The sequence below is a fragment of the Scyliorhinus canicula genome, chromosome 14, assembly GCF_902713615.1.
Source record: "Scyliorhinus canicula chromosome 14, sScyCan1.1, whole genome shotgun sequence".
Classification (NCBI taxonomy): domain Eukaryota; kingdom Metazoa; phylum Chordata; class Chondrichthyes; order Carcharhiniformes; family Scyliorhinidae; genus Scyliorhinus; species Scyliorhinus canicula.
The window spans coordinates 145,080,893-145,105,831 of NC_052159.1; the positions used below are offsets into that span (position 1 = coordinate 145,080,893).

The 24,939-nt window shown below is 46.1% G+C and overlaps 1 protein-coding gene across 5 annotated transcripts in view; it reads left to right on the forward strand.

Annotated features, from left to right (window-relative positions):
* Nucleotides 1–24,939, forward strand: part of tbc1d4 (TBC1 domain family, member 4) — a 300,791-nt gene that overhangs the window by 163,532 nt on the left and 112,320 nt on the right. For 4 of the 5 annotated variants that reach the window (XM_038818403.1, XM_038818405.1, XM_038818406.1 and 1 more), the window contains exons 2-4: nucleotides 14,696–15,289; nucleotides 20,109–20,198; nucleotides 22,640–22,744. In XM_038818403.1, coding sequence (XP_038674331.1) covers nucleotides 14,696–15,289; nucleotides 20,109–20,198; nucleotides 22,640–22,744 — 789 coding nt within the window. Of the gene's footprint in view, nucleotides 1–12,339; nucleotides 12,476–14,695; nucleotides 15,290–20,108; nucleotides 20,199–22,639; nucleotides 22,745–24,939 lie in introns of those variants that run through there. The other variant, XM_038818407.1, reaches the window with a different exon arrangement.

The following is a 24,939-nucleotide window of genomic DNA, read 5'->3' on the forward strand; positions in this document are numbered from 1 at the left end:
TGTTTACATTCACACTCCATTGCCTGCTGAAAGGTTTTGATTGACAGGTCGAGGCAGTTTCTAAGGGAAGAATCAGATTGTTCATTTTTATAGCTCTATAGAGATCCACAAACCCAGGGTAGCAGGTGTTCCTCCAACCACAACTTTTTTTTTTGTGAGTCTTCCTTTTTATTCTCAAGCGTTTTCCAGAAAGTGCAGGGGCTGCACCAACTCATGCCGGCGGGACTCTTAGCTGGCGGGGGTCAGAGCTTCCCACCTGGCATGTGAATGGTGCGTCCTGCCTGTCAATGACATTTAAGAGGGTTCGAACGAGCTACTTCCATGGTTCCGCTGAGTCGGGGTGGGAAGTCCGACTGGGACATCAAGAAACCCGCAGTGGCCGCCGTGGTGGGCACAGTGACTTGCGATGGGCCTGCGCCTGGAGTGAATCACAATTTTGGCTTGATGCGTTGTTGTTTCAGATTCCAGCATCCGTAGTAATTTGCTGCCCACGAGGATGAATCTTGCCTGTCAATCCCCATCTCCGATAAGGGGCTGGTTTAGCACACTGGGCTAAATCGCTGGCTTTTAAAGCAGACCAAGGCAGGCCAGCAGCATGGTTCAATTCCCGTACCAGCCTCCCCGAACAGGCGCCGGAATGTGGCGACTAGTGGCTTTTCACAGTAACTTCATTGAAGCCTACTTGTGACAATAAGCAATTTTTCATTTTTTATTCAAGATTTTTAGCAACAAAAGTAGGACACGGTAGCACAGTGGTTAGCACGGTTGCTTCACAGCTCCAGGGTCCCAGGTTCAATTCCCGGCTTGGGTCACTGTCTGTGCGGAGTCTGCACGTTCTCCCCGTGTCTGCGTGGGTTTCCCCCGGGTGCTCCGGTTTCCTCCCACAATCCAAACATATGCAGATTAGGTGGATTGGTCACGCTAAATTGCCAAAAAGGTTGTGTGTGGTTACTGGGTTACGGGTATAGGATGGAGGTGTGGGCTTGGATGGGGTGCTCTTTCCAGGGGCCGGCGCAGACTCGACGGGCTGAATGGCCTCCTTCTGCACTGTAGATTCTATGAAAAGTGGAAAACAATCGAAAAAAACAAAAAATGAATTATTCAGAGAAAATGGGGGAATAGCACCTTTCTCTCTTTCCCTCTTATTTTTCTGCGAGTTTGTTAGACTGAATGCTAATTCCTGGAGGCCTTCAGACAATTGTCAGTGATTGTTACCAGTTAAATTTCAGTGACGCTGTTCTAAATGGAAAACTGACTTGATTTGGTGTCAGCTTAGCTCCCTGGAACAGTGTGCCCTGTTGCCATGGTGCTTTTCAGAACCCACTAAAGACCATTCCCCCACCCTCCAAAATGCCTTGTTCCTTCAATTAAGATGCAAAACTATTTTGAGAGCACCTGCTGAACATTCTCGATCATTATGCATGAGATGGGTTTGAGTTTCATATCTCTTGCAAAAATGCTTCAAACTGAAACAATTTGTAAAGTTTCTTTCATATCAGTGCAGAATATAATCCACCTCTCTGTAGCTACAGGCAGGATCTCATTTCTTCGCATTGAATTTTAATATCTGTTTAGGATGGAAATTGTAGTTATACAGGGGAGCATGGCAACCATCAGTTGGGTATTTACAATCTGCAGCTCTTTGACTTCAGAAAATATATAAATTAGAAATAACTCCTTTACGATTCTTATCTGACTGACCAAGAATGAGGACTGAAGATAGGTTTGCCATTATCTGTCCAATTATGACTCTCACAAACTTCGACGCTCATAAACTTCTACAAATGTGCCATAGAGAGCATCCTATCCGGCTGCATCACAGCCTGGTATGGCAGCTGCTCAGTCCAAGATCGCAAGAAACTGCAGAGTATGGTGAGCTCAGCCCAACGCACAAGCTTGCCATCCTCCCATTGATTCTGTACACAACTCCCCGCTGCCTCAGAAAGGCAGACAGCATTGTCAGAGACCCCTCACACCAGACTTTGCCCTCTTCCAAACCCTTCCATCAGGCAGAAGATACAGAAGTCTGAAGACCCGCACATCCAGATATAGGAACAGCTTCTTCCCCACAGCTACACGACTCCTCAACGACTCTCCCTTGGACTGATCTGCTCCCTGTAAGAACACTATTCACAATGCCCTATGCTGCTCTTGTTGGCCCTTGTTTCGCACTGTAACCAATCACTGTTTGTTGATGTACTATTTGTCAATGTTCCCTGTTGATGATTCTTTTGTCTACTGTGTACATTCTGTGTACGTTCCCTTGGCCGCAGAAAAATACTTTTCACTGTACTTCGGTACATGTGACAATAAATATTAATCAGTCAATCAATTGATCATCCCCAATCTTAATCCACTCCTCCATATGAAATGAAATGAAAATGAAATGAAAAAATGAAAATGAAAATCGCTTATTGTCACGAGTAGGCTTCAATGAAGTTACTGTGAAAAGCCCCTAGTCGTCACATTCCGGCGCCTGTCCGGGGAGGCTGGTACGGGAATCGAACCGTGCTGCTGGCCTGCTTGGTCTGCTTTAAAAGCCAGCGATTTAGCCTGGTGAGCTAAACCAGCATTTGCAGCTATGTTGTCAGTAGATAAGGCCCCTGGTTCTGGAATTCTCTGCCTGAATCGCTCCACCACTCTCTCTCCTCATTTAAGATATTCTTCAAAACCTACCACTTTGAGCAAAATTCTCGGCATCCACCTAACATCTCCTTGCGTGCTTCTGTGTTAAATTTTGTTTGATGATGCTCCTGTAAAACTCCTTGTGGCGTTTTGCTGTGTTGAAGGGACTATTTAAGTGAAAGATGTTGTTGTAAAATATCTAAAGCTAGACAGCTATGGACAGCTTACCTGTTGTTTGCTTATCTGTTGAGTAAAGTTCACTGAGTTACAACTTCCATATTATAATACAGCTAGATGTAGTAATTCACATAGAATTTACACTCTTTAAACAAGCCATTCAGCCTAATTTACTTGTGTCGGTGTTTGCGCTCCACCCGGGCCTCCTTCCATCTTATATCATCTAATCCCGTTAACACATCCCTCTATCATTTTCTCCCTCGTGTATTTCTCTGTGGGATCTGTGTATTACCAACTCATTTCAGATAACCAGTCTAGTTTATAATGTGGCTCATTTATGCTTGCTTATACATACATACAACTGCACACAAAAGGAATATGTTCAAGGCCTGTACCTTTTTTGAAATACCCTGGAGCTTAGGAAGCCTTCTCTGTTGCTCTCTCCATGGCAATGCTTTGGCAAATCAGCGTTGACTTGTCAACCATTCAGCACCCTTTTATAAATTGTTGTGATGGTTTGAAATTTGGCATTCTTGCATTTGGCCTGATGCGTGTAAGGTGAAAAGCTTCAGCCGTATGCCTGTTTGCAGAAAGAACATTAATGAGGAAAGTGGTTTGTGCCTTCACAGGCAGTTTGCCCACTTGAACGGAATGACTATTTGAGCACTTTCCCTGCTGGCAGTGGTCCAAAGATAGGTTCCTGGGGTGGTGAGGGAGCTGTCTGGATGCCGTAGAGCTGCAGGAGCAAGGAAGCGTATGCTTCTCATGGCCGTACAGCAATGTATCTTCAAATATTTCCAGGGGGTCTTTAAATAAGTGATAGGCTCCTCACTACCATATGCAAGAGTTTTACTGCCTGTGTTAAGCAGCTGTCCAGCATGCCTAAACCATGGGCCCCGATGGTAAGTTCCAATAAATGGAATTTCCAGTAATATGATTGGGGTCGCAGCATTGCCAGTGGAATTGACCCAAGTTGCACAAATTGGAGCAGCAGCAAGTTGTTCCAAGTCATTAATTCAGATTCTCAGCATCCACTGCCTTGTTATTATGGTTGTGGGTATCATTGGCAAGTCCGGTCTTTGTGTCTCATCCCTTGCAATGAACACTAGGCCTTTTCACAGTACAGTTAAGAATTGCCCCCATTGCTGGGGCCTGGAACCACGTGTTGGCTGGAAAGCTGGGCGAGGGCAGCAAATTTTCCTTTCTCAAGGGGCATTAGTGAATTAGAAATGTTTTGAGTGGGGCACCATGACTGAGAGTCGCTTTCGGTACCAGATTTGTATCAATTATCATGGTGGGATGTGAACCCATTTCCACAGAGAAATGGCCTCTGGATTACTCGCCCTGTGACATTACCGCGAGGCCATTGTCTCCCCCTTGCAACATGTAGGAGTTGGTCAAACGTAGAGAGGCAGGCCGATTTGATGGTGATTGATTAAGACTGAAGGTGAGGGATAATTATACTCGGGTTTTCAATGGAAACCAGTGGCTTGGGAATGTATCTCGAGATCTGGAAATTATGAAATGTGCACAAATGCTCAAGATCCAAGAGCAAGAAAGGATTAAAATTGTAAATCTGATGAGAAGATCCATTATCGCTGCTGTACCGTCAAGCGGAGCAAGGATCAAAACAATACCTACGTTCTCTTCCCTAATATGGCTACACTTTTAAATTAACATTATCCGTCAACATCTATTTCAGTGTCGTCCAATCTTGTCTCTTGCTTATGTTTGTTGACTATTTCCTAAAGTATGGTATTTTGTACAGTCATTTTTATTTTTGAATGAAATGTTTATGCACAGCCCCGGCAAAGTTTACTTTTCTGCTTACAAAGACGCGAAAGCTGCTCACAGAACTTCCTTTGGGAAATTATGGCAAAATATGGTGTTAAGGAACCTCTTAAAGGAGCAGGGGGAGGTTGTGAGGGGGACTTCCATAACTTGGGGCTTTGACAACTGAAGGCATAACTGCCATTGGTGGGGCAAAGGAAATTGGGGATGTGCAAGAGATCAGAGCCGGAGGAATGCAGAGGCTGCGGAGGGTTGCAAGGCCGGAAGAGGTGACAGATAGGGAGGGGCGAGACCATGGAGGAATTTGAACACAAAGGGAGATTTCTTTCTGCACACACTGGTGCGCATGAAGAACGAGATCTGATTCAGTTGCCCGATGATTGCGCACAGAAATCATGTTGCAGAACTTGAAGGAGAGATGGCGAACTCAGGAATGGCAGGATGGGAAAAGTTTTGCAATCCCTAAACTGGGGACAATAATAAAGACAGTGGCATGTGTGAATAGCCAATGTTAAATCTCTTCCAGCTTCCTAACAACGCTCAGAGAAATCAGCTGTGATGATTTCTCCAACATCCACTAAAGTATTAATGAGAGTAAATCAAAATCGTTCATATTCTATAAACTGAGGAGGGACATTAACTTTTCGAGAACGTAAATATGATGCTGCGTGCTGCACCTGGTGCTGTTGAAATAATTTGCAGGACCGGAAATAACTGACAAAGAATAAATTGGAGGAGATTCTGATTCACGGTTTGCAATAGGATGTTTCAGCTGATGTGCACAATGAAAGAAAGGGAATCACCATCTTTTACTTGCTGGAGGATAATCCAATATCCACTCGTTAAATAACTCAGTCCTCAATTTTACAGAGCAACTTGATTATATAATCTAGATGTGGCTGGATGTCAACTACTCCGCCAAGCGCCTCGGTGTGGCTGGGTGACTTGATAGAGTTCTTGCACCTCGAGAAGGTCAAGTTTACCCTGAGAGGGTCAGTGGAAAGGTTTTACTGTAGATGGCTGTTTATATTGTACTTTAAAGTATTGTTCACAGGATGGGGTGTGCATTGTGGTGAGGTTATATTGTTGCAAGGGAAAGTGGAGGGGGTAGAGGGGGTTTCTTACTGTTTAGCTGTTATTGTGTGTTATTGTATGCTTTGTATAAAAATTATTTTAACTGGCAGCATGGTGGCGCAGTGGTTAACACTGTGGCCTCATGGTGTCGAGGACCCGGGTACAATCCAGGCCCCGGGTCACTGTCCGTGTGGAGTTTGCGCATTCTCCCCGTGTCTGTATGGATCTCACCCTCAACAACCAAAAGGATGTTCATAGTAGGTGGATTGGTCATGTAAATTGCCCCTTTATTGTAATAATTAAAATAAAATGATTTAAAATATATTTCCGAATCAAAAAATCTAGATGTGGTGTATAGTCTGCTGATCTGCATTGACAATGAGTTGAGGTTTGAAAAGCAATAGATATGAGATAGGGAAAATAACTATAAGGTATACTGTGTCATTCAGACCCCAGGACATTTCAACAGCAAATTAAGTACTTTCCGAGTGCAGTCGCTGTTATATTGTAAGGCATGCAGCAGCCATTTTGTGCACAGCAAGCTCCCACAAACTGCAATGTAACATAAAATAGATTTTGGCCAGGGCACCAGGAAGAGATTCGCTGCTTCTTTTTTTTAAATAGTCGTGAGATCTTTTATGTCCTCTCTTGAAAGGGCAGATCGGGCTGCGGCTTAATGTCCCACTTGAAAGATAGGGGGCAGGATTCTCCGCCCCACCAGACCCGTTTTCTAGCGCCCCCCCCCCCCCCCCCCCCCCCCCCACCCTGCTGGCAGCAGGATCACCCGGCACTGCAGCCGGCCAATGGGGTTTCCACGCCCTCGGGAAATCCGCGGGCGTGAGTGCGCTGCCAGCGAAGCGGAGGATCCCGCCGATAGAAACCCGCCCAGGACCTTGGGTGGTGCCACACGTCTTCGGTACTGCACTCAAAAAGCGGCCTGGATTGTTGTGCTCAAGTCTCTGGAGTGAGACTTGTATCCACAATCATCTGGTTCAGAGACACGAGCGCCCAACCAACTGAACCATTGTTGACACTCAGTCAGCGCTTTCTGTTAAAAGCATGTTTATACAATTGGCATTACCCCTGGGTAGCTAGCGAAGTGAGTTTTCATGCAGTCTTTCGATTAAAAACACCGACCTAATGCCTGAAAATTGAGACTTCCTGACTGGGCGTCTGCCCGACAGAAGTCAAATCAATTTGCGGATTTGAGCCAACCTGTTGGCACTGAAAAAGTGCCTCTGGCAGTCCGTTTGACGTCTGAAAGACACTCTTCCTTCCTGCGCATGGGTTGTGTGCATGGACCAGAGTGAGGAGATTAGAATCTTTGTTTGTAAACTGTTTGCCAAAATGAAAAGAATAATCTTGGTGCCCCCAAAAAATGTGCTAACGCAACCGGCAGGCAAAGCCAAGCACAATTGGTATATTGTGAAAGCGCAGTTTGTTTGCTGGCTGAAGTATTTGGGAATATGGAGCAACAATTAAATCATAAACCTTTAGGTAGTAAATTCTTTAATGTTTCACTTCCCTGCAGTGCTAATCTTATTGACTGATAGAGCAGGCTCGAGGCGCCGAGTGGCCTACTCCGAAGTCACATGTTCTTATGTAATGTGTATGTTCCTGAATACGTTGTCATGCATATGGCTTGATATTGTAACAGGGACAGAAGCAGTCGATTGTATTGCCCCTCAAGTCATTCCTTTCAGTCTCACTTTAGTGTATGTATTGGGAAGCTTAGCTATGAGCGGATTTCAAAGAGGCAGGGGTGGCAGGTACTGAACATGTCATTTACCCCAATGCTGCCACAATGATACCTGAAGCCAGAACATTTGAGGCTTCATTTTGCCACCAAATAGAGCCCGATTTTTCAAGCAGGGGCAGGAAATTGTTGGGAGACATACATAGATACATACATAGAAGATAGGAGCAGGAGGAGGCCTTTTGGCCCTTCGAGCCTGCTCTGTCATTCATCACGATCATGGCTGATCATCCAACTCAATAGCCTAATCCTGCCTTTGATCCCATGCTCCCCAAGTGCTATATCCAGCCATCTCTTGAATATATTCAAAGTTTTAGCATCAACTACTTCCTGTGGTAATGAATTCCACAGGCTCACCACTCTTTGTGTGAAGAAGTGTCTCCTTATCTCTGTCCAAAATGGTTTAACCTGAATCCTCAGGCTGTGACCCCTGGTTCTGGACACACCTTTCATTGGTAACATCTTCCCTGCATCTAGACTATCTAGTCCTGTTAGAATTTTATAAGTCTCTATGAGATCCCCCCTCATTCTTCTGAACTCCAGCGAGAACAATCCCAACCTAGTCAATCTCTCCTCATATGACAGTCCTGCCATCCCTGGAATCAGTCTGGTATACCTTTGTTGCACTCCCTCGAGATCAAGAACATCCTTCCTCAAAGAAGGAGACCAAAACTGTTCACAATACTCCAAGCGTGGCCTCACCAAGGCACTGTACAATTGCAGCAACACATCCCTGCTTCTGTACTCGAAACCTCTTGCAATGAAGGCCAACATACCATTAGCCTTCTTTACTGCCTGCTGCACCTGCATGCTTACCTTCAGCGAATGGTGCACAAGGACACCCAGGTCCCACTCCACACTCCCCCCTCCCAATTTACAACCATTCAGGTAGTAATCTGCCTTCCTGTTTTTGCTTCCAAAATGAATAACCTCACACTTATCCAAATTATACTGCATCTGCCATTGGTTTGCTCACTCGCCCAACCTGTCCAGATCTTGCTGTAGGATCCCTGCATCCTCGTCACAATTCACCCTCCCACCTAATTTGGTATCATCTGCAAACTTTGAGATGTTACATTTTGTTCCCTCATCCAAATCATTAATATACATTGTGAATAGCTGGGGTCCCAGCACCGATCCCTATGGACCCCACTGGTTACTACCTGCCAATTTGAAAATGACCCATTAATCCCTACTCTTTGTTTCCTCTCTGCCAACCAGTTTTCTATCTACCTCAATACATTTCCCCCAATTCCATGCGTTTTAATTTTGCACAATAATCTCTTATGCGGGACTTTGTCAAACGCCTTCTGAAAGTCCAAATATACCACATCGACTGGCTCCCCCTTGTCGACTGTGCTGGTTACCTCTTCAAAGAATTCCAACAGATTTGTCAAGTATGATTTTCCCTTCATAAATCCATGCTGACTCTGACTGATCCTGCCACTGCTCTCTAAATGTTCCGCTGTAAAGTCCTTGATAATGGATTCAAGCATTTTCCCCACTGCCGATGTTAGGCTTACTGGTCTATAATTCGCTGCTTTCTCTCTACCTCCCTTTTTGAATATCAGAGTGATGTGAGCTACCCTCCAATCTGCAGGGACAGTTCCAGAGTCTATAGAATCCCAGAAGATGACCACCAATGCATCCACTATTTCCAGAGCCACTTCCTTAAGCACTCTGGGATGCAGATTCTCAGGCCCTGGGGATTTATCTGCCTTCAGATTTTCCCAGCACCATTTCTCTACTAAAGTTGACTAAATATTGAATCGCCTATTGCCTAATTTTACTTTCAGTCGCAGTCTTATTTTATGGGTCGCTGGTAAACGAGGCAGTGGTGACAACAGCCTAGATTTTTGTGGCAGTAATGATGTCAAAACTGTCAGCATTGATGGTCATTATGCATCCGAAACCGACAGCAACATCAGGAGTCCACATGTGCACATTTAAACGTGGGATAATAGCAGTCCTCAGGAGGGTATGGACAGCATTGTGAGAAGGGCAGACACATGGTTAAAGCCATTTAATATGGATAAGTGTGAAGTTATGCACTTTGACAGGAACAGCATATAGAGGCGGCACAACTTGTGAAGGGTGTACAAGAGAATGTTGCTTCTTGTCCCACACCTATTGGTGCACGAGGTAAAATTTCATGTGACGCCACAGCGGGTTTTACCTGGATCAGGTCACTAGCCGGTCGGCAGGGGCTTAAAGTTTGAGGGGTGCTACTCCACATCAAGCGTGTCTGACCAGGAGTCTTTCCCGTACCAGCCTCCCCGAACAGGCGCCAGAATGTGGCGACTAGGGGCTTTTCACAGTAACTTCATTGAAGCCTACTTGTGACAATAAGCGATTTTCACTTTTTTCACTTTCACTTTCCCAATCTTACCGCCTGCCATTGGTATGTTGGAAGGATTTTGCTCAACCTGTTTGGCCGCGTTACTAATGTACCCTCCTTGGCCATCAGGCCCTGGAATGGGCATCGAACCTGGTGCCTATGATTCAGAGGTAGGGAACCTACCTACTGCATCACTAGACCTGGACATGAGGGCACATAATCTTTGAAGGTAATGGGACAAGTTGATCAAGTTCACAAGAAAATGTATAGGATACTTGGCTTTGTTACTAGAAGCATTGAATACAAAATCACGGCAGTCGTGGGAAAGCTTTACAAATCACTAGCCGTAGGCCTCAGCTAGAGTATCGTATTTCTGGGCACTGCAATTTAGGAAAGGTGTCATGTCCCTTTGCGAGGGTACAGAGGAGATTTACCAGGGTAGGGATGAGGGATATGAGTAATTTGATGGAGTGCAGATGCTGGGATTATCTTCTTCAGAGCAGAGAAGGTTAAGGAGAGGCCTAATAGAGAGATTCAAAACTCTTGAGGGGCTTGATAGAGCAAGTCGGCAGATGTGTTGGAAAGGAGAGGTCGCAAGATCTAAAAGAATTGGCAAAAGAAGCTGAGGAGAAATGTTTTCACGCAGTGGATTGTTGAGATCAAGAATACTCTATCCGAACTCGGATTCCAGCCAAGAAGCACTTACATTCATATGGCATCATGAACATTGTAACATGCCCCCAAAGCGCTTCATAGCAGTAATATAAAACAAACTATGACATTGAAACACATAAGGAGATACCACACCAGGTGATCAAAACCTACGCAAAAGAGGTGGGTTTAAAGGAGTGCCTTAAAGGACAAAAGCATGGTGAAGAGGGAGAGATGGAGAGGTGCAAGGCATTGGGCCTGAGCAACTGGAGTGTGGCAACTTGCGGACTATAATTGGTAGATGCACAAAAGGCCAGATACCTCGGAGCCTGGTGCAGCTGGAGGAGATTACAGGGGGGTAGTGTGAACGCAGGGATTTGGAAACAAGGATGAGAATTTTAAAAACAAGGCATTGCTTGGTTGGGAACCATTGTAGGCCAGTGGGCAGAGGGGTGGTAGCAGAAATGAAATGAAAAATGAAAATGAAAATGGCTTATTGTCACAAGTAGGCTTCAAATGCAGTTACTGTGAAAAGCCCCTAGTCGCCACATTCCGGCACCTGTTCGGGGAGGCTGGTACGGGAATTGAACCGTGCTGCTGGCCTGCCTTGGTCTGCTTTCAAAGCCAGCGATTTAGCCCTGTGCTAAACCAGCCCCAGTCATGGGACTTACTGCGAGTTAACACATGGACAGCAGAGCTTTGGACAACCTCTGCTTCATGGAGGGTAGGGTGAGGGAGACTAGTCACTGGAGTGCCTCGGAGTAGCCAATTTTAAAGGTATTAAAGGCATGGATGAGCGTGTCAGCAGCAGTTGAGCTGAGGCAGGGGCGAAGGTGAGCGATATTACGGAGGGAGAATTAGGCAGTCTTGGTTTCGACAGGAATATGAGATCAGAAGCTCATCTCAGGAGCAAATGTGACACCAAGAAACCTAAAGGCACTAGGAATGTGCGTGGATAGGATTCCTTTGCAGGATTATGGGGAGAAAGCTGGGCTGCGGGCACCTTTTCCAAGAGCGGGCGTAAGCACGGCAGAACGATCAGTCTGCTTTTGTGCTGTAAGCTTCTATAGGCAGCGCGGTGGCACAGTGGTTAGTACTGCTGCCCCAAACTCCAGGGACCCAGGTTCAATTCCAGCCTCGGGTAACTGTCTGTGTGGAGTTTGCACATCCTCCCCGTGTCTGCGTGGGTTTCCTCTGGGTGCTCCGGTTTCCTCCCACAGTCCAATGATGTGCAGGTTAGGTGGATTGGCCATGCTAAATGGCCCCATGGTGCCCAGTCCAGAAGGTTAGGTGGGGTTATGGGGAATAGGGTGGGGGTATGGCCTTAAGTAGGGTGCTCTTCCCAAGGGCAGGTGCAGATGGGCTGAATGGCCTCCTTCTGCACTGTAAATTCTATTAAGCTCTCGATATCTTCTCCAGTGATATGAATGATCCTGTGGTGCTAATTGACTTGGCCAACCAATTAGATAGATTGTGGGATCTTCCTGTGTGAAAGTTGACTGCTGCACCCTCAGCCACATAGATGCTTACTTCATTGGTTGTGAGGAGGTTGAGATCGTCCTGTGGCTCGGATAATAATTACTTTACAAATGCAAGTTTACTGCGAACCCCCGGTAGATTCTTTCATTAAACGAAGCCAAAGATTTGAGTACTTTTGCGAGATCTCAGCCAGACATAATTTTGTTCTAAACAGGCAGGGAGCCAGAAATGTGGGCTGGCCCTCTCGAACAGGAAAGCAGCAGAACAATTAAATCGGTCTTCACTTTTGCAGAGTTGGGTTATTCAGCGTCACGGTTTGGAAGTCCAGCTGAATGACATCATAATTAAGCAGATAGCATCTGGAGGACTTTTCATCCCCCCCCCCCCCCCACACTTTTCTTTTCAAATTTGCAACTGTCACATCCCTCCCACAACTGCATTTCAAACCTGGGGACGGCAGAAGGCAGATCAGTTCAGTTCAGACCACAGTGTTTTAACACTGAGAGATTCCTCTGCCTGGTGGTTCAGAAGGGATTTGCCTCTCGGAGTCGGTGATGGCTCCGCTCTCAACCTGGATTAAAAAGGTACCGCCTAATTTGATAAGTGCGGCTTGCTCAATAACCGTGCAAAGACTGTACGCTTTTCAGCACATTTTTCCTTCGCTGTTAAAGTTTTATTTTAAACCGTGTGCGAGTTATATTTATCGAGGTTATGACTGGAAGTGGTTTAAAATTTTTCCCTTTTCACAAATTCTCCACTCGTCTTTTGTTCAAGGCTGTGCGTGCGTAAGGAAGAAAAGGAAGGTTGGTATTTATGAAGTGCCCTTGATGATCACTGGGTGTCTCGAAGCGCTTTCAGCCAATTACGGACTTTTTTTTGGAGTGTGGCCACTGTTTTAATTTAGGAAACGTGGCAGGCAACCTGTACACAGCAAGCTCCCACAGACAGCGATATGGTGATGATAAGACAACCTGTTCTTGTGATGTTGATTGAGGGATGGATATTGTTCAGGGCACTAGGGCTAACTGCCTCCTGCTCTGTTAAATAAAATAATCTATATTGTCACAAGTAGGCTTGCCTTAATACTGCAATGACGTTACAGTGAAAATTCGCCTAGTCGCCACACTCTGGCGCCTGTTCGAGTACACAGAGGGAGAATTCAGATTGTCCAATTCACCGAACAAACACGTCTTTCGGGACTTGTGGGAGGAAAAGGGAGCACCCGGAGGAAACCCACGGAGGCACGGGGAAAACGTGATGACTCCACACAGACAGTGAGCCAAGCCGGGAATCGACCCGAGTCCCTGGCACTGTGAAGCAACAGTGATAACCACTGTGCTACCGTGCCGCCGTTTAAAATAGTGCCGTGGCCTCTTTGATGCCAAATTGCAAGGGAGGATAGGATCCTCAGTTTAACTGTCAAAATCATCGCGTAAACTTTGCCTGAAGGCAAGTCCTTGGCTCATCATCTTTCCCTGTCTTTCCAACCTGTGCCAATCTCTTCAATTGACAATAATCTCTTTCAGTTTTCAAGCCTTCCAACATTGATGTTTCTCTTCTTTCGTTTTCCTTATTATCTCTTACAGGCCCATTTATTCTTAAGACGAGACCTGCCCAGCCTCTCTCTCTTCCTCATTACGTCAAACAATTTATCTCCATTCACTCTCTGCAGCACTTCTTCATTTGTCATTTTTTTCCACCCAACTGATCCTTTCCATTCTCCTCCCCACTCACATTTCAAAGCAAGTTGGCCTCTTCCTTTCGTGAGGTCCACACAACACTCCAAATCTTTATAAGCCCCTTTCTGCCTTGTTTATTCACCTTTCGAGTTGGTGACCATGTTTCCTCACCAAGTAATAACTCAAGCACGACACGGTGGCACAGTGGTTAGCACTGTTGCCTCACAGCTCCAGGGACCCGGGTTCAATTCCCGTCTCGGGTGACTGTCTGTGTGAAGTTTGCACATTCTCCCTGCGTCCACGTGGGTTTCTTCCGGATGCTCCAGTTTCCTCCCGCAGCCCAAAGTTTAGGTGGATTGGGCATGCTAAATTGTCCCTTGGTGTCCAAACGGTTGGGTGGGGCTATGGGCGGCACAGTAGCACAGTGGTTAGCACTACTGCTTCACAATGCTAGGGACCTAGGTTCGATTCCCGGCTTGGGTGACTGTGCGGAGTCCACATGTTCTCCCCCTGCCTGTGTGAGTTTCCTACGGGTGCTCCGGATTCCTCCCACAAGTCCCAAAAGACATTCTGAATTCTCCCTCCGTGTACCCGAACAGGTTCTGGAATGTGACGACCAGGGGATTTTAACAGTAACTTCATTGCAGTGTAAGCCTGCTTGTCACAATAATAAATATTATTCTGGGTTAGGGAGATGGGTGGAGATGTGGGGTTAAGGGCTGGTGCAGACTCGATGGTCCGAATGTAAATTCTCCACTGTAAATTCTATGACACAGCATCTTTGACAGTGCAGCAGTCTCTCAAGTGCTACCCTGGAAACATCAGCCTTTGATTTTGTGATCAAATTTCTGTAGTGGGTCTTGAGCTCACAACCATCTGATTCAGATGAGTGTTACCACTGAGCCATGGTGCACAGGGTTGTTAGTAAGTAGTATCTCTGTATCTCAAGGTCTGAAGTGTTAGTAACGTGTTGGGTCGGCTGGACAGCCATGTTTTCAGTGTGCCTGTATGGGTTTGAGCATCTTGTCTAGCTATCCCAAGAAAGCGGTCTTTTTCCTTCTTAGATTTTAGATGTTTTCAAAGGGAGATCTTTGGTCTCTCACGCTTTTCTTCTTGTTCTTTCAGGTTCCTGATGTTATCAGCAGTATTCGGCAGGTGTCCAAGGCTACCTTAAAGGGTGATACAAAATCCCGGCAAGTCAGTGAGGATGCCTTTTACAACTCTCAGAAATACGAGGTGCTGTATTGTGGTAAAGTGATGGTGACGCACAAGAAGGCTCCGTCCACCCTTATTGACGACTGCATAGAGAAGTTCACCCAGCACCAGCTGGAAAAGGAGAGGCTGCGGCTGCTGAACGAGAAGGCCCCGGCTGACGACACTGCTGGCCAGGAGGTTGAAGATGGCGAGGGTGATTCGGCGCCCCGCCGTGAGGTGGCCGACGAGGCCACAGTGAGCACCAACCTGCCTTCGGCCAGCGGCAGTCAGAGCGACCTGCCGGGCTTGAGCTTGCGTTCAGCTCTGACCGAGCCCGCTCTGGGGGACACGCCGCTTGAAGAGGAGCATGCCGAGTTCCGCTCCCGGTGCAACAGCGTCGCCAGTATTCGGCCCAGGCAGGTGCCTGACCTGGGCACCAAATTGCCAGCCCGGAGGCGTCATGCCAGCGCTCCAAGTCACGTCCAACCCTCCGACACAGACAAAAATAGGACAATGTTATTCCAGGTACGCAGGTTTGTTCATTTTCGTGAAGAAATAGCGGGGCAGCAGGGTAGCATGGTGGTTAGCATAAATGCTTTACAGCTCCAGGGTCCCAGGTTCGATTCCCGGCTGGGTCACTGTCTGTGTGGAGTCTGCACGTCCTCCCCCTGTGTGCGTGGGTTTCCTCCGGGTGCTCCGGTTTCCTCCCACAGTCCAAAGATGTGCGGGTTAGGTGGATTGGCCATGATAAATTGCCCGTAGTGTCCTAAAAAAAGTAAGGTTAAGGGGGGGGTTGTTGGGTTACGGGTATAGGGTGGATATGTGGGTTTGAGTAGGGTGATCATGGCTCGGCACAACATTGAGGGCCGAAGGGCCTGTTCTGTGCTGTACTGTTCTATCTATGTAAATATGTGCCACTGAGATAAAACAGGACAAACACTCAAGTCAATAAATTCTGTGAGCTCTATAACCGCAGGCGAAGAGGCATCAGAGTCTCCACGAGTATAGGGACTGGGGATTCAGAGATTGATGTATAGAAGTAATAAAGATGGGGATCATTATGTATTGACATAGCTACACGTGTGCAGAAAGACCGTGCTATTTTAAACGGCTGATTTGTGTTTATTAGACTTCACAGTGAACTTTGGAGGATTCGGAACATAATTCAAATTGATTTTGGCATTATTAGGCAAGCTGGAGTTTAATGCGTTTTTGACACTAATTCGACAATCATTTGATAACAATGTGCTCAAATCACTGAGCAGAAAGAGGTTACTTTCACAGTGTTGCGATTTTATTCATGTGATGTGTGCACTGGGGAAGTGAAGAGATTTTATTTCGGACACAAGTTGCTTTGATTTGGAACGAACTGCCTGCAAGATTGGTAGAAGCAGATCCCGCAGCAACTTTCGAAAGGGTATTGGATAAACACTCGCAGGTGAAAACATTTTAAAAATATATTTTTATTAAGTTTTTGTCATTTTATACCAAAAAATACAAAAAGGCAAACTACAACAATAAATTAAATAAAACCATAAACAATATTCTCGGAATCCAACCACCCCCCCCCCCCCCCCCCCCCCCCTCCCATTTCTAACAGCTAATGGTGGCCAATTCCTTGAAATACAATCTAAACGGTTGCCATGTCCGTTAGAACCCTTCAATTGAGCCCCTCACCATGTATTTGACCTCATCGAGGCGTAAAAACTCCACGAGCAACCAACGAGGCGAAGGCCAGGAGTTCTGACCCCGCACCTGTCTGCAGCTCCGGCAAGTGTGATACCCCAAATATAGTCACTGAAGGACAGGGCTCCAGCTCAATGTTCAGGATCTCCGATATGGTGCTGAAAAAGAGACCAAAAAAACTCACAAGCTTGGGACAGGACCAGAACGTGTGCCTATGATTCGCAGGCCCTCTCAAACAGTGCTCGCACCTATCTTCAATCTCTGCAAAGAAATAACTCTGGCTTTCGTGAGGTACGCCCTAAACAGTACCTTGAGCTGGATCAGGTTAAGCCTCGCACAAGATGATGTGGCATTCACCCTGCGAAGGGCCTCACTCCACACCTCTCCCTCCAATACAGGCCCCAACTCCTCCTCCCATTTGCCCTTCACCCATTCCACCGTGACTAGATCCTCCCATAAAATCCAACCAAATATGCCGGATGTACTACCCTCTTCTGACCCAGCACAGGATAGAATCTTCTCCAATGGTTTGATGACGGCGCCACCGGGAATGTGAGGAACATCCGGCGAACAAAATTTCATAACTGGAATCACTTAAACGCATCGAAGCCCAAGAGCCAGGCTTTCTCTTTCCAACTCCTCCAGGCTGGCAAACTACCCCTTCAGGAATAGATCAATTGTTCTCTCCAGCCCCTTCCCCTTCCACGGGAGTGCCCTATGAGCTCTATCCAACACCAGAGTGGCTAATCCTTCATCCCCCCACCCACCCCTCAGCGGCCGAGAGAACATCTCAGACAAGTACTCGGTTGGCCTCCACAGTGCTATCCACTGCGCCACCGCGCTGCCCCCCCCCCCCCCGGCTGAAAAGTTGAGGGTGTAGAGATCGGAGCAGCCGGTCAGTAGGGTGCCCCGAACCTGTGGGGAGCCCGTTGGTTCGCCAGTGAAGGAAAGAGCCTCAGTATGGCTTCGATGAGGAGAAACTCCCCAAGGCCCAAAAATCTGGCAAAGTGGCGGTGAATAGCGGGGTGAATCTCGGCACTGCAGCTCCCGAGAAACACCCTGCCAAGCACGCCTGAAAGCGTACTTAGATTTATTTCTGCTGAATCGCACCGTCTGAGTGAGCACCATCACTAACGACCACTTCAGGATTCTTGGATGTTCGATGACGTGTGAAGCAGATGATTACTTATTCATCCAGTTGCCATGGCTTCACCCTTGTGAACAGAGACCAGTTGCTGCCATTGTACAAAATCTGACTTTGCAACTAACTATGGCAGCACAAATCAACAGATCCTATTAGGACCCTGCGTTTTCTTTTTGGGCTTCCCACAGGATGACTGAGGCACTACACTACTTGATAAAGTGATTTGTACATTAATGGGGTGGCAGTTTATAGCTGACTCAGGCATATAGTTGCTGTGGCAACAGGCAGTTTTACATGCATGTTGTAGCCTTGGGCTATGGATAGTGAAGGAAGAGGCTCCAAAAATGTCTTTCCATCACATGGCTGACCAGGGATCTCTCCTGCTCTTACCATCTGCCATTGGCGTGGAAGGATTCTCAGGTTGACAGTCAACTTGGTTTGGTCACGTTAAGAATGCAACTTCCTTGGCCACCAGGTCCTGGTGTGGGACCCCAAACCTAAAGCTTCTGATCCAGAGGCACTACTCATTTATCTATATTTAGCCCATTCTCTAGTAACCCAGTCTTCCTTGCCTCTGGGCCTGAAGCTTTGGGTTCAGTTCCAACATTTATCTTTATGGCATTGATAATAATCTTTCTAATAGGACTAACTGATTCCAGGTTTATAGCTATGCAGCTCAGTCATGCATGCCATGCATGACACATTGCTGTGTCAATACATTAATACAAAATTAATTCATTAGTCATGCAGGTAAACAGATCCATTCACTGTTTAACTTAGTGAAGCTCAGGCAGCTTAACTTCCTGATTTAAATGCCTTGCATCAGTACTCATAAAGTATTTTCAGAGAACTGTTTTCTTGGTCATGGATCCAGTGTAGTTATTCCAATCAGAAAGAAAAAAACAATTGCTTTCCACACCGAAGTGCAAGAGTACATGGTTATTATAAATATTCCTCGTGTTATGATCCTTGGCCAGACTCCAAGGTTTTTGGTAAGATATGGTTAGGGACCAATATTGTTTTGTTTAAAGTTTGAGATTCAAGATACTTGCTTCGTGAATAAAGCCACAAGATTCCACAAATTATGAACAAACAAAAATTAACTTCACTGTACAAGATCAAAGAGATCAAACCATCTACAATATCTATTTTATATTATTTATCATTCTGGATGAACATATAGTACGTGTGAATTAACCAGCAAACAGTGATCAAACTGACTGCACTGCACACTAAATGGCACGTGACCAAGACAGATGCCACGGGTTTCTCAACAACCCACCCAGACTTCACTGTGAGTCAACCAATCTCACTGAAACTTTGTCTTGCTCACAAGGGATTTTAGTCTTCCCCTTTGAAGATCTAACCCGGGAATTAGCTCCAAAAGCTGCTCTAACTCAATTGACCTCAATGACAATCCACCTCACAAGTTTCATTCTCCTCACCCAAGTTTCTATTGCCCTGGATTTCTAAGTATGCACTCAGTGCACACACACAAATTCAGCTCTTTGGCAATTCCAAGTAGAACACCACTACTCCCAAAGAGATACCTTTCCCCACCGGTCCACAGCACAAAGCCACCAACCATCTGATTCCTTCTTAAAATTCCAGGTCGTCTCTTGAGCTCTTGGCACTTGCAGTCTGTGAACTGCAGCCCTCTCCTTGTTTGGAGCCTCATTCTTTGATCCTCTCTTCTTTTCCTTAACGTTTAACTGGGACAGTCTCTGTCTCCTGTAACTTACCTAGAACACTTCTTTTGGGATGTCTCTCTGTCCCCTTCCACTTTGGCACCTCTCTCTGTACCCTTCCTTGGAATCTTACCTTCAGTGACACTCCATGCCATATGACATGGGTCTTCACGCCATTTTCTCCTTCTGCACGGTTGCGCTGTGCCTCTCCTTGACCCAAAGAACATATAACGCTGAATTGCGTATGAAAGGAGACTCCGAGGCCCGTTGGGCTTTGCACTCGACAAGTTGGCGCTCGTGACACCCTCTGCTGCATCTAACACTGGGGTAATTTAAGTTGTCCTGTCCTCGCGCTGCGATCATCAACACAAATAGTTGTTTTCATTTGGGATTCTCGTATCCCTTTGAGCAGATGGAGGTTTCAGAGTAGTTTGTCATAGATTATGTGCAACGCAAGGAGAAAAGGATCATGAAGAAGAGGAACAGCAAATCAAATGGAAATAAAATTTGGATTGACAATTCTCTGGTAATTATGCACATTTTGTTCTAGTCCCTTTAACTGAAGGAGGGCTGAAAGCCAGCTACAAGTTGCCTCTCTGTATGTTTATGTCACAAAGAAGTCTTAATTCTTTCATCCAGCACGTGGTGGCCACGGAACAGAGCTGTAAATCTACATATCACAAGGCAGTGCCATATGCTCACAACACAAAGAGGATCTTCAGAACATTCAGTCTGTGGTTCCACGCATGGCTTTACTGAGTGGAACACAGGCCTATTTGTTATAGTTTCCAAAGGAATCATTTCTGCCTTCTTTTTCCCTTTGTAGGTTGGTCGGTTTGAAGTTAACCTCATCAGCCCTGATACCAAAACAGTCGTACTTGAAAAGAATTTCAAAAATATTTCCTCCTGCTCTCAGGTTTGTGCCGACTTGGCTTTTTGGGTCACTTTTTAATTTTGTTCGGGTGATTGGTGGAAGTGAACACCGTCCGCAATTTGGAGGAGTTGATGAAGTAATGCAAAAGCAAATTACTGCGGCTGCTGGAATCTGAAACAAAAACAGAAAATACTGGACAATCTCAGCAGGTCTGACAGCATCTGTGGAGAGAGAAGGGAGCTAATGTTTTGATTCTGGATGACTCTTTGTCAAAGGTTTGAAACCACTGTGCCACCATGCCGCCCGATCAGACGAACGTGCAAGGCTAAATTTACCATTTTTACCTACCCCCTCTCTTGCCGTCTTTTGTTTCTTTCTGGGTGGCTTGGTGGCTCAGTGGTTAGCACGGCTGCCTCACAGCTGCAAGCAACCAAGGTTCAATTCGGTCTTGGGTGACCGAGTGGAGTTTGTACTTTCTCCTCATGTCTGCCTGGGTTTCCTCCGGGTGCTCCAGTTTCCTCCCACAGTCCAAAGGTGTACAGGCTGGGTGGGTTGGCCATGCTAAATTGCCCCTTATTGGCCAGTGTTGTGCAAGTTAGGTTATGGGGTTACAGGGAGAGGGTGGGGTGGATGGGAGAGTGTAAATGGGTAGCTCATTCAAAGGATCGGTGCAGACTCGATGGGCCGAATGCCCTCCTTCTGCACTGTAGGGATTCTATGGATTCTTTTTTCTTTATAAATGTTTTAAATTGGTTTTTGAATATAGTATATTTACAGGTGTACACAAACGGAAAAGAAAAAAGATAAAGAACAAAAATACAGAGGGCAGCACGGTGGCGCAGTGGTTAGCACAGCTGCCTCACAGCACTGAGGTCCCAGGTTCAATCCCGGCTCTGGGTCATTGTGCGTGTGGAGTTTGCACATTCTCCCCGTGTCTGCGTGGGTTTCGCCCCCACAACCCAAAAATGTGCAGAGTAGGTGGATTGGCCACAATAAATTGCCCCTTAATTGGAAAAAATAATTGGGTAAACTAAATTTATAATAAAAAATTACAAGAGAAAAAAAAGCTGAGAAGATAGTACATATAAGATAAAACTAACAACGCTATATGGTTAGCAAAATCACATAACTAGTGGGTAAAGAAAAATCAAGGTGTTTGGTGGGGGGAGAATACTGAGGGAGTGTATATACATCGAGGGACTGGAGGGAAATTTACAGTATACATTTATACACGTCTTGTGTGTTCTTCCACTTTTACTTATATCTTTTTTTCTCCCCCAACACGAAGAGAGTACATACAACACCAGTAATATGAAAATGGATCTGGGTGACCAGGCGCCCCTGATGATGTTGCTTGATTCTGCCGGTCGGTTTTCATTGTTGTAATTGTTGTGCGTTTGCCTCTGCTTTGGTCGTTCGTCGTTTCTTCCTTCTGTACTTTCTTACTTTCTGCTGCTGTGTTTGTCATGGTCGCTGTTGTTTCCTGTGCTCTCCTTCCAGTTTGTGTACCCTCATCTCTCCCCCCGCCCCCAAACTCTGGTTCCCCGCTATTGTTCTTTACCTCCTGTCTTTCCTTCTTTCCCCTCCCCCCTCCCTGCTCTCCTCCCCCCCTCCTCCCGCTCTCTCTCTGCAGATCACCTTTCTTTGCTATTGAGTTTAGCTACCCCGCTGCACTGCGCGCCCCCCCCCCCCCCCCCCCCCCCCCCGGGTCTTTCCCTCCTTTTCTATGTATTCATTAATTTATAGCTTCAATTTTAGCCTTCCACCATCGTTCCTTTTGAAATTTAACTTTTACAGTTAAGGAGCACCTTCCATCCTATCACAGACCTTCCCTTTTTTTCTCCCCACTCTTGCTTTTCCAGTCTCTGTACTTGCTTAAAACCTGCTATATAGGGTGGCACGGTGACTAAGTGGTTAGCACTGCTGCCTCATGGTGCCGAGGACCCGGGTTTGATCCCGGCTCACTGTTCGTGTGGAGTTTGCACATTCTGCCCATGTCTGCGTGGGACTCACCCCCACATCCCAAAGATTGCAGTGTAGGTGGATTGGCCATGTTAAAATTGGCCCTTAATTGGAAAGAACTTGAAAAATGTTTTTTTTTTTTAAAAACCTACTACTTGGTAGCTTTTCCCTTTTCCAATGAAAGGGTATTCTTCTGGAACGTTCTCTCTGTTTCTTTCTCTACAGATGCTGCCTGGCCTGCCGAGTAATTCCTGCGTTTGGTGTTTATTTTGAGTTTTCCCACATCTGCAGTAGTTTACTTTTCCAAAATCAGCAGGGTAGCTTGGTAGCTTATAAAGAATGGCAATCCTTGGTGAACTGGCCGAAGGATGGGGCTTAACTGGAGAGACAAGTGTACGATGCAAACTTGCCATTTTGCCAGGTTAAGCTTGCCGATCACTGGAAGATGTTGTGAAGATGCTTAATTCTGCTTTTTTCACCCCCTTGTTCCTAATTGGCATCTTTGAACTGTATCATTTCAGGGTATTAAACACGTGGACCATTTTGGGTTCATTTGTCGAGAAAGTGTTGAGCAAGGTCTAAATCACTATGTGTGCTACGTGTTTCAGTGTGCCAATGAATCGCTGGTAAGTCCCTTTCTGTATTGTGGCAGTTGCCTATCTAATCTTCCAGAGTAAAGCTTTATCAGATGTTGGGCCACAGTATTAAAAAATAGTGTACGGTTAAGCATAAAAAGTGACTCTGGGTCTCTTGCCAATAAAGCAAAAGGTGCCAGGACTATTATGACCATGTTCTCTTTGAGGTAAAATAAACTTGGCATGAATATATTAAGAGTTTTCAAACTGTTGTATGGAATGTACTTAATGGCCCATTTTTGTCTTTCCTCTGGTTGTTTAGGGAAACCTGTTTAAATTTTGGCAAAATAGCTAATTGAGAAAGCTATATTGTGTAACCTGGAAGCATCATGCATCCACAACGGGAGCTGTTCTCAGTCGACTCTTTGAGGAGTTATCCCGCTAGCCATTCAGTCTCTTCCTGTCGTAAGGAAACTCATAGTTCTGCAGGGTGACCATGGAAAGAGCATAGGGACATGGTTCATAGGACCATGGCCACTTGGGAAGATGTCCTCTCTGCATTGTCCGTGTCAAATAATAATCAAAAAATGGTTCAATATGTTTATTTATACCCAGCGCATAATAGAAAGCTTTCTCTCCTCGCTGGGGTGGTGAGCAATTATTAGCAGAAGTAAACAAACTTGGAAAATAGAAGCGAAGGACAAAAAACACACTCTTCAAGGAAATATAGGCAAAAACTTCAGAATGAATCCCACCCCCCCATCTCACATAATAGTGGAATTGCATTAATTTAGCCAATATTAACTAGCAAATTTAATTATAAACAGGTGCAGTGGTTCAAAATTTCATGTAATAAAAATAAAATTTGACTTCAACAAGAGAATTGGCCTTTGACCTACATTTCGAGAGCCAAGAGGCCAATGAGGTCAGCTGATGGGACAGACTGTGAGAAGCGTTACATTGTTCTGATGAGAAATGTCTTTTATTTTGGATGTAGGACTGGATAGACTGGATAAACGCTGAACATAAAGTGCATGAAGTTTCTCATTGACAAATACGGTCCTATATTAGTTATTTTATTTGTCATTGATATTGGTATATTAGTTGACCATTGAAGCCTTTAAAAAAATTCCCTCCAAAAGTTGAGGTTAGCTTATGTGGCAAGTATAAAAGTGAAGCACCTGCGTAGGTATGGGTGGTCACAATTTTGAGATATCATTGGTATCTGACGGAAAGAGTCGGCATGACTTCAACTCCCACAGCTTAACACCAGGAGCTCGTACCTCTGCCAGACTAGCAGGGGAACCTCCAGGGTGCCCCAGGTGGCGTTGCCAAGGGTCTGTTCCTGAGGGAGGGCCATGCCCATGAAAGGGGGGGGGGGTGGAAGAGGGGCTGGAATGAAGTGTGGGGGGATTAAAGGGCAGCATGAAAGGGCCTAAATAAATGTTGGCAGAGTGAAAGGAGGCTGTCCTGAAAGTGGAGTTCCAAAAGGGGCGGGGGGGGAGTCCTGAAAAGGGAGGGGACCCTCGGCGATCCCATTGCAGGGTGTGGGATAATGCACACGTCTGTGCTGGGGTGGGGGGGGGGGCAGCATTGCCTGTGTGGGGACCCCCAAGCTCACTGAGAGATCAGGGTGCCCTTTCAAAACGGCCCCGATGTCTGAGGAGCCAGTCTCCCAGGCGAGTTAAGCACCCCAGTGTTGAAAAAATTTCTAACTGTGGGCTTGAACGCGGAGAAACACATCAATGCCCAAAAACGTGACTAAGCGTGGTTGAATAGCAGTATAGATTTTACCTAGAAGGCTGCCATGGAACACCCCACCAAACTCGCTCAAAATGACATTAGGGAGGCAATTCAACTAAATGGGAGTATGTTTAATCACGTGTTTCCCGGCACTCGCATCAGCAAGAAACATATTTTATATGGCTATAAAATACCCTTGTATTAAATAAGGGGCCTCAGAGGGGAACGCACGGCTGAGGCGGCACATAGCCCCATTTTCTACACTGAGGAGCTCCGCTCGCCAGAACCCCTCAGGATAGAGAGAGAACGGGATGCCATTTTAAAATGACGTTCCAATCTCCGAGGCCCCTGACACGACCCCCGATCTCCCCCCAAGCCCCAACACACTACGAGAGGGTCCCCAGCCCCCGCATCCCCGGCTCAATTCCCAGCACACAAAGAATGCCAGCTTGGCACCTTGGCAGTGCCACGCTGGCACCAAAGTGACACTGTCGGGGTGCACC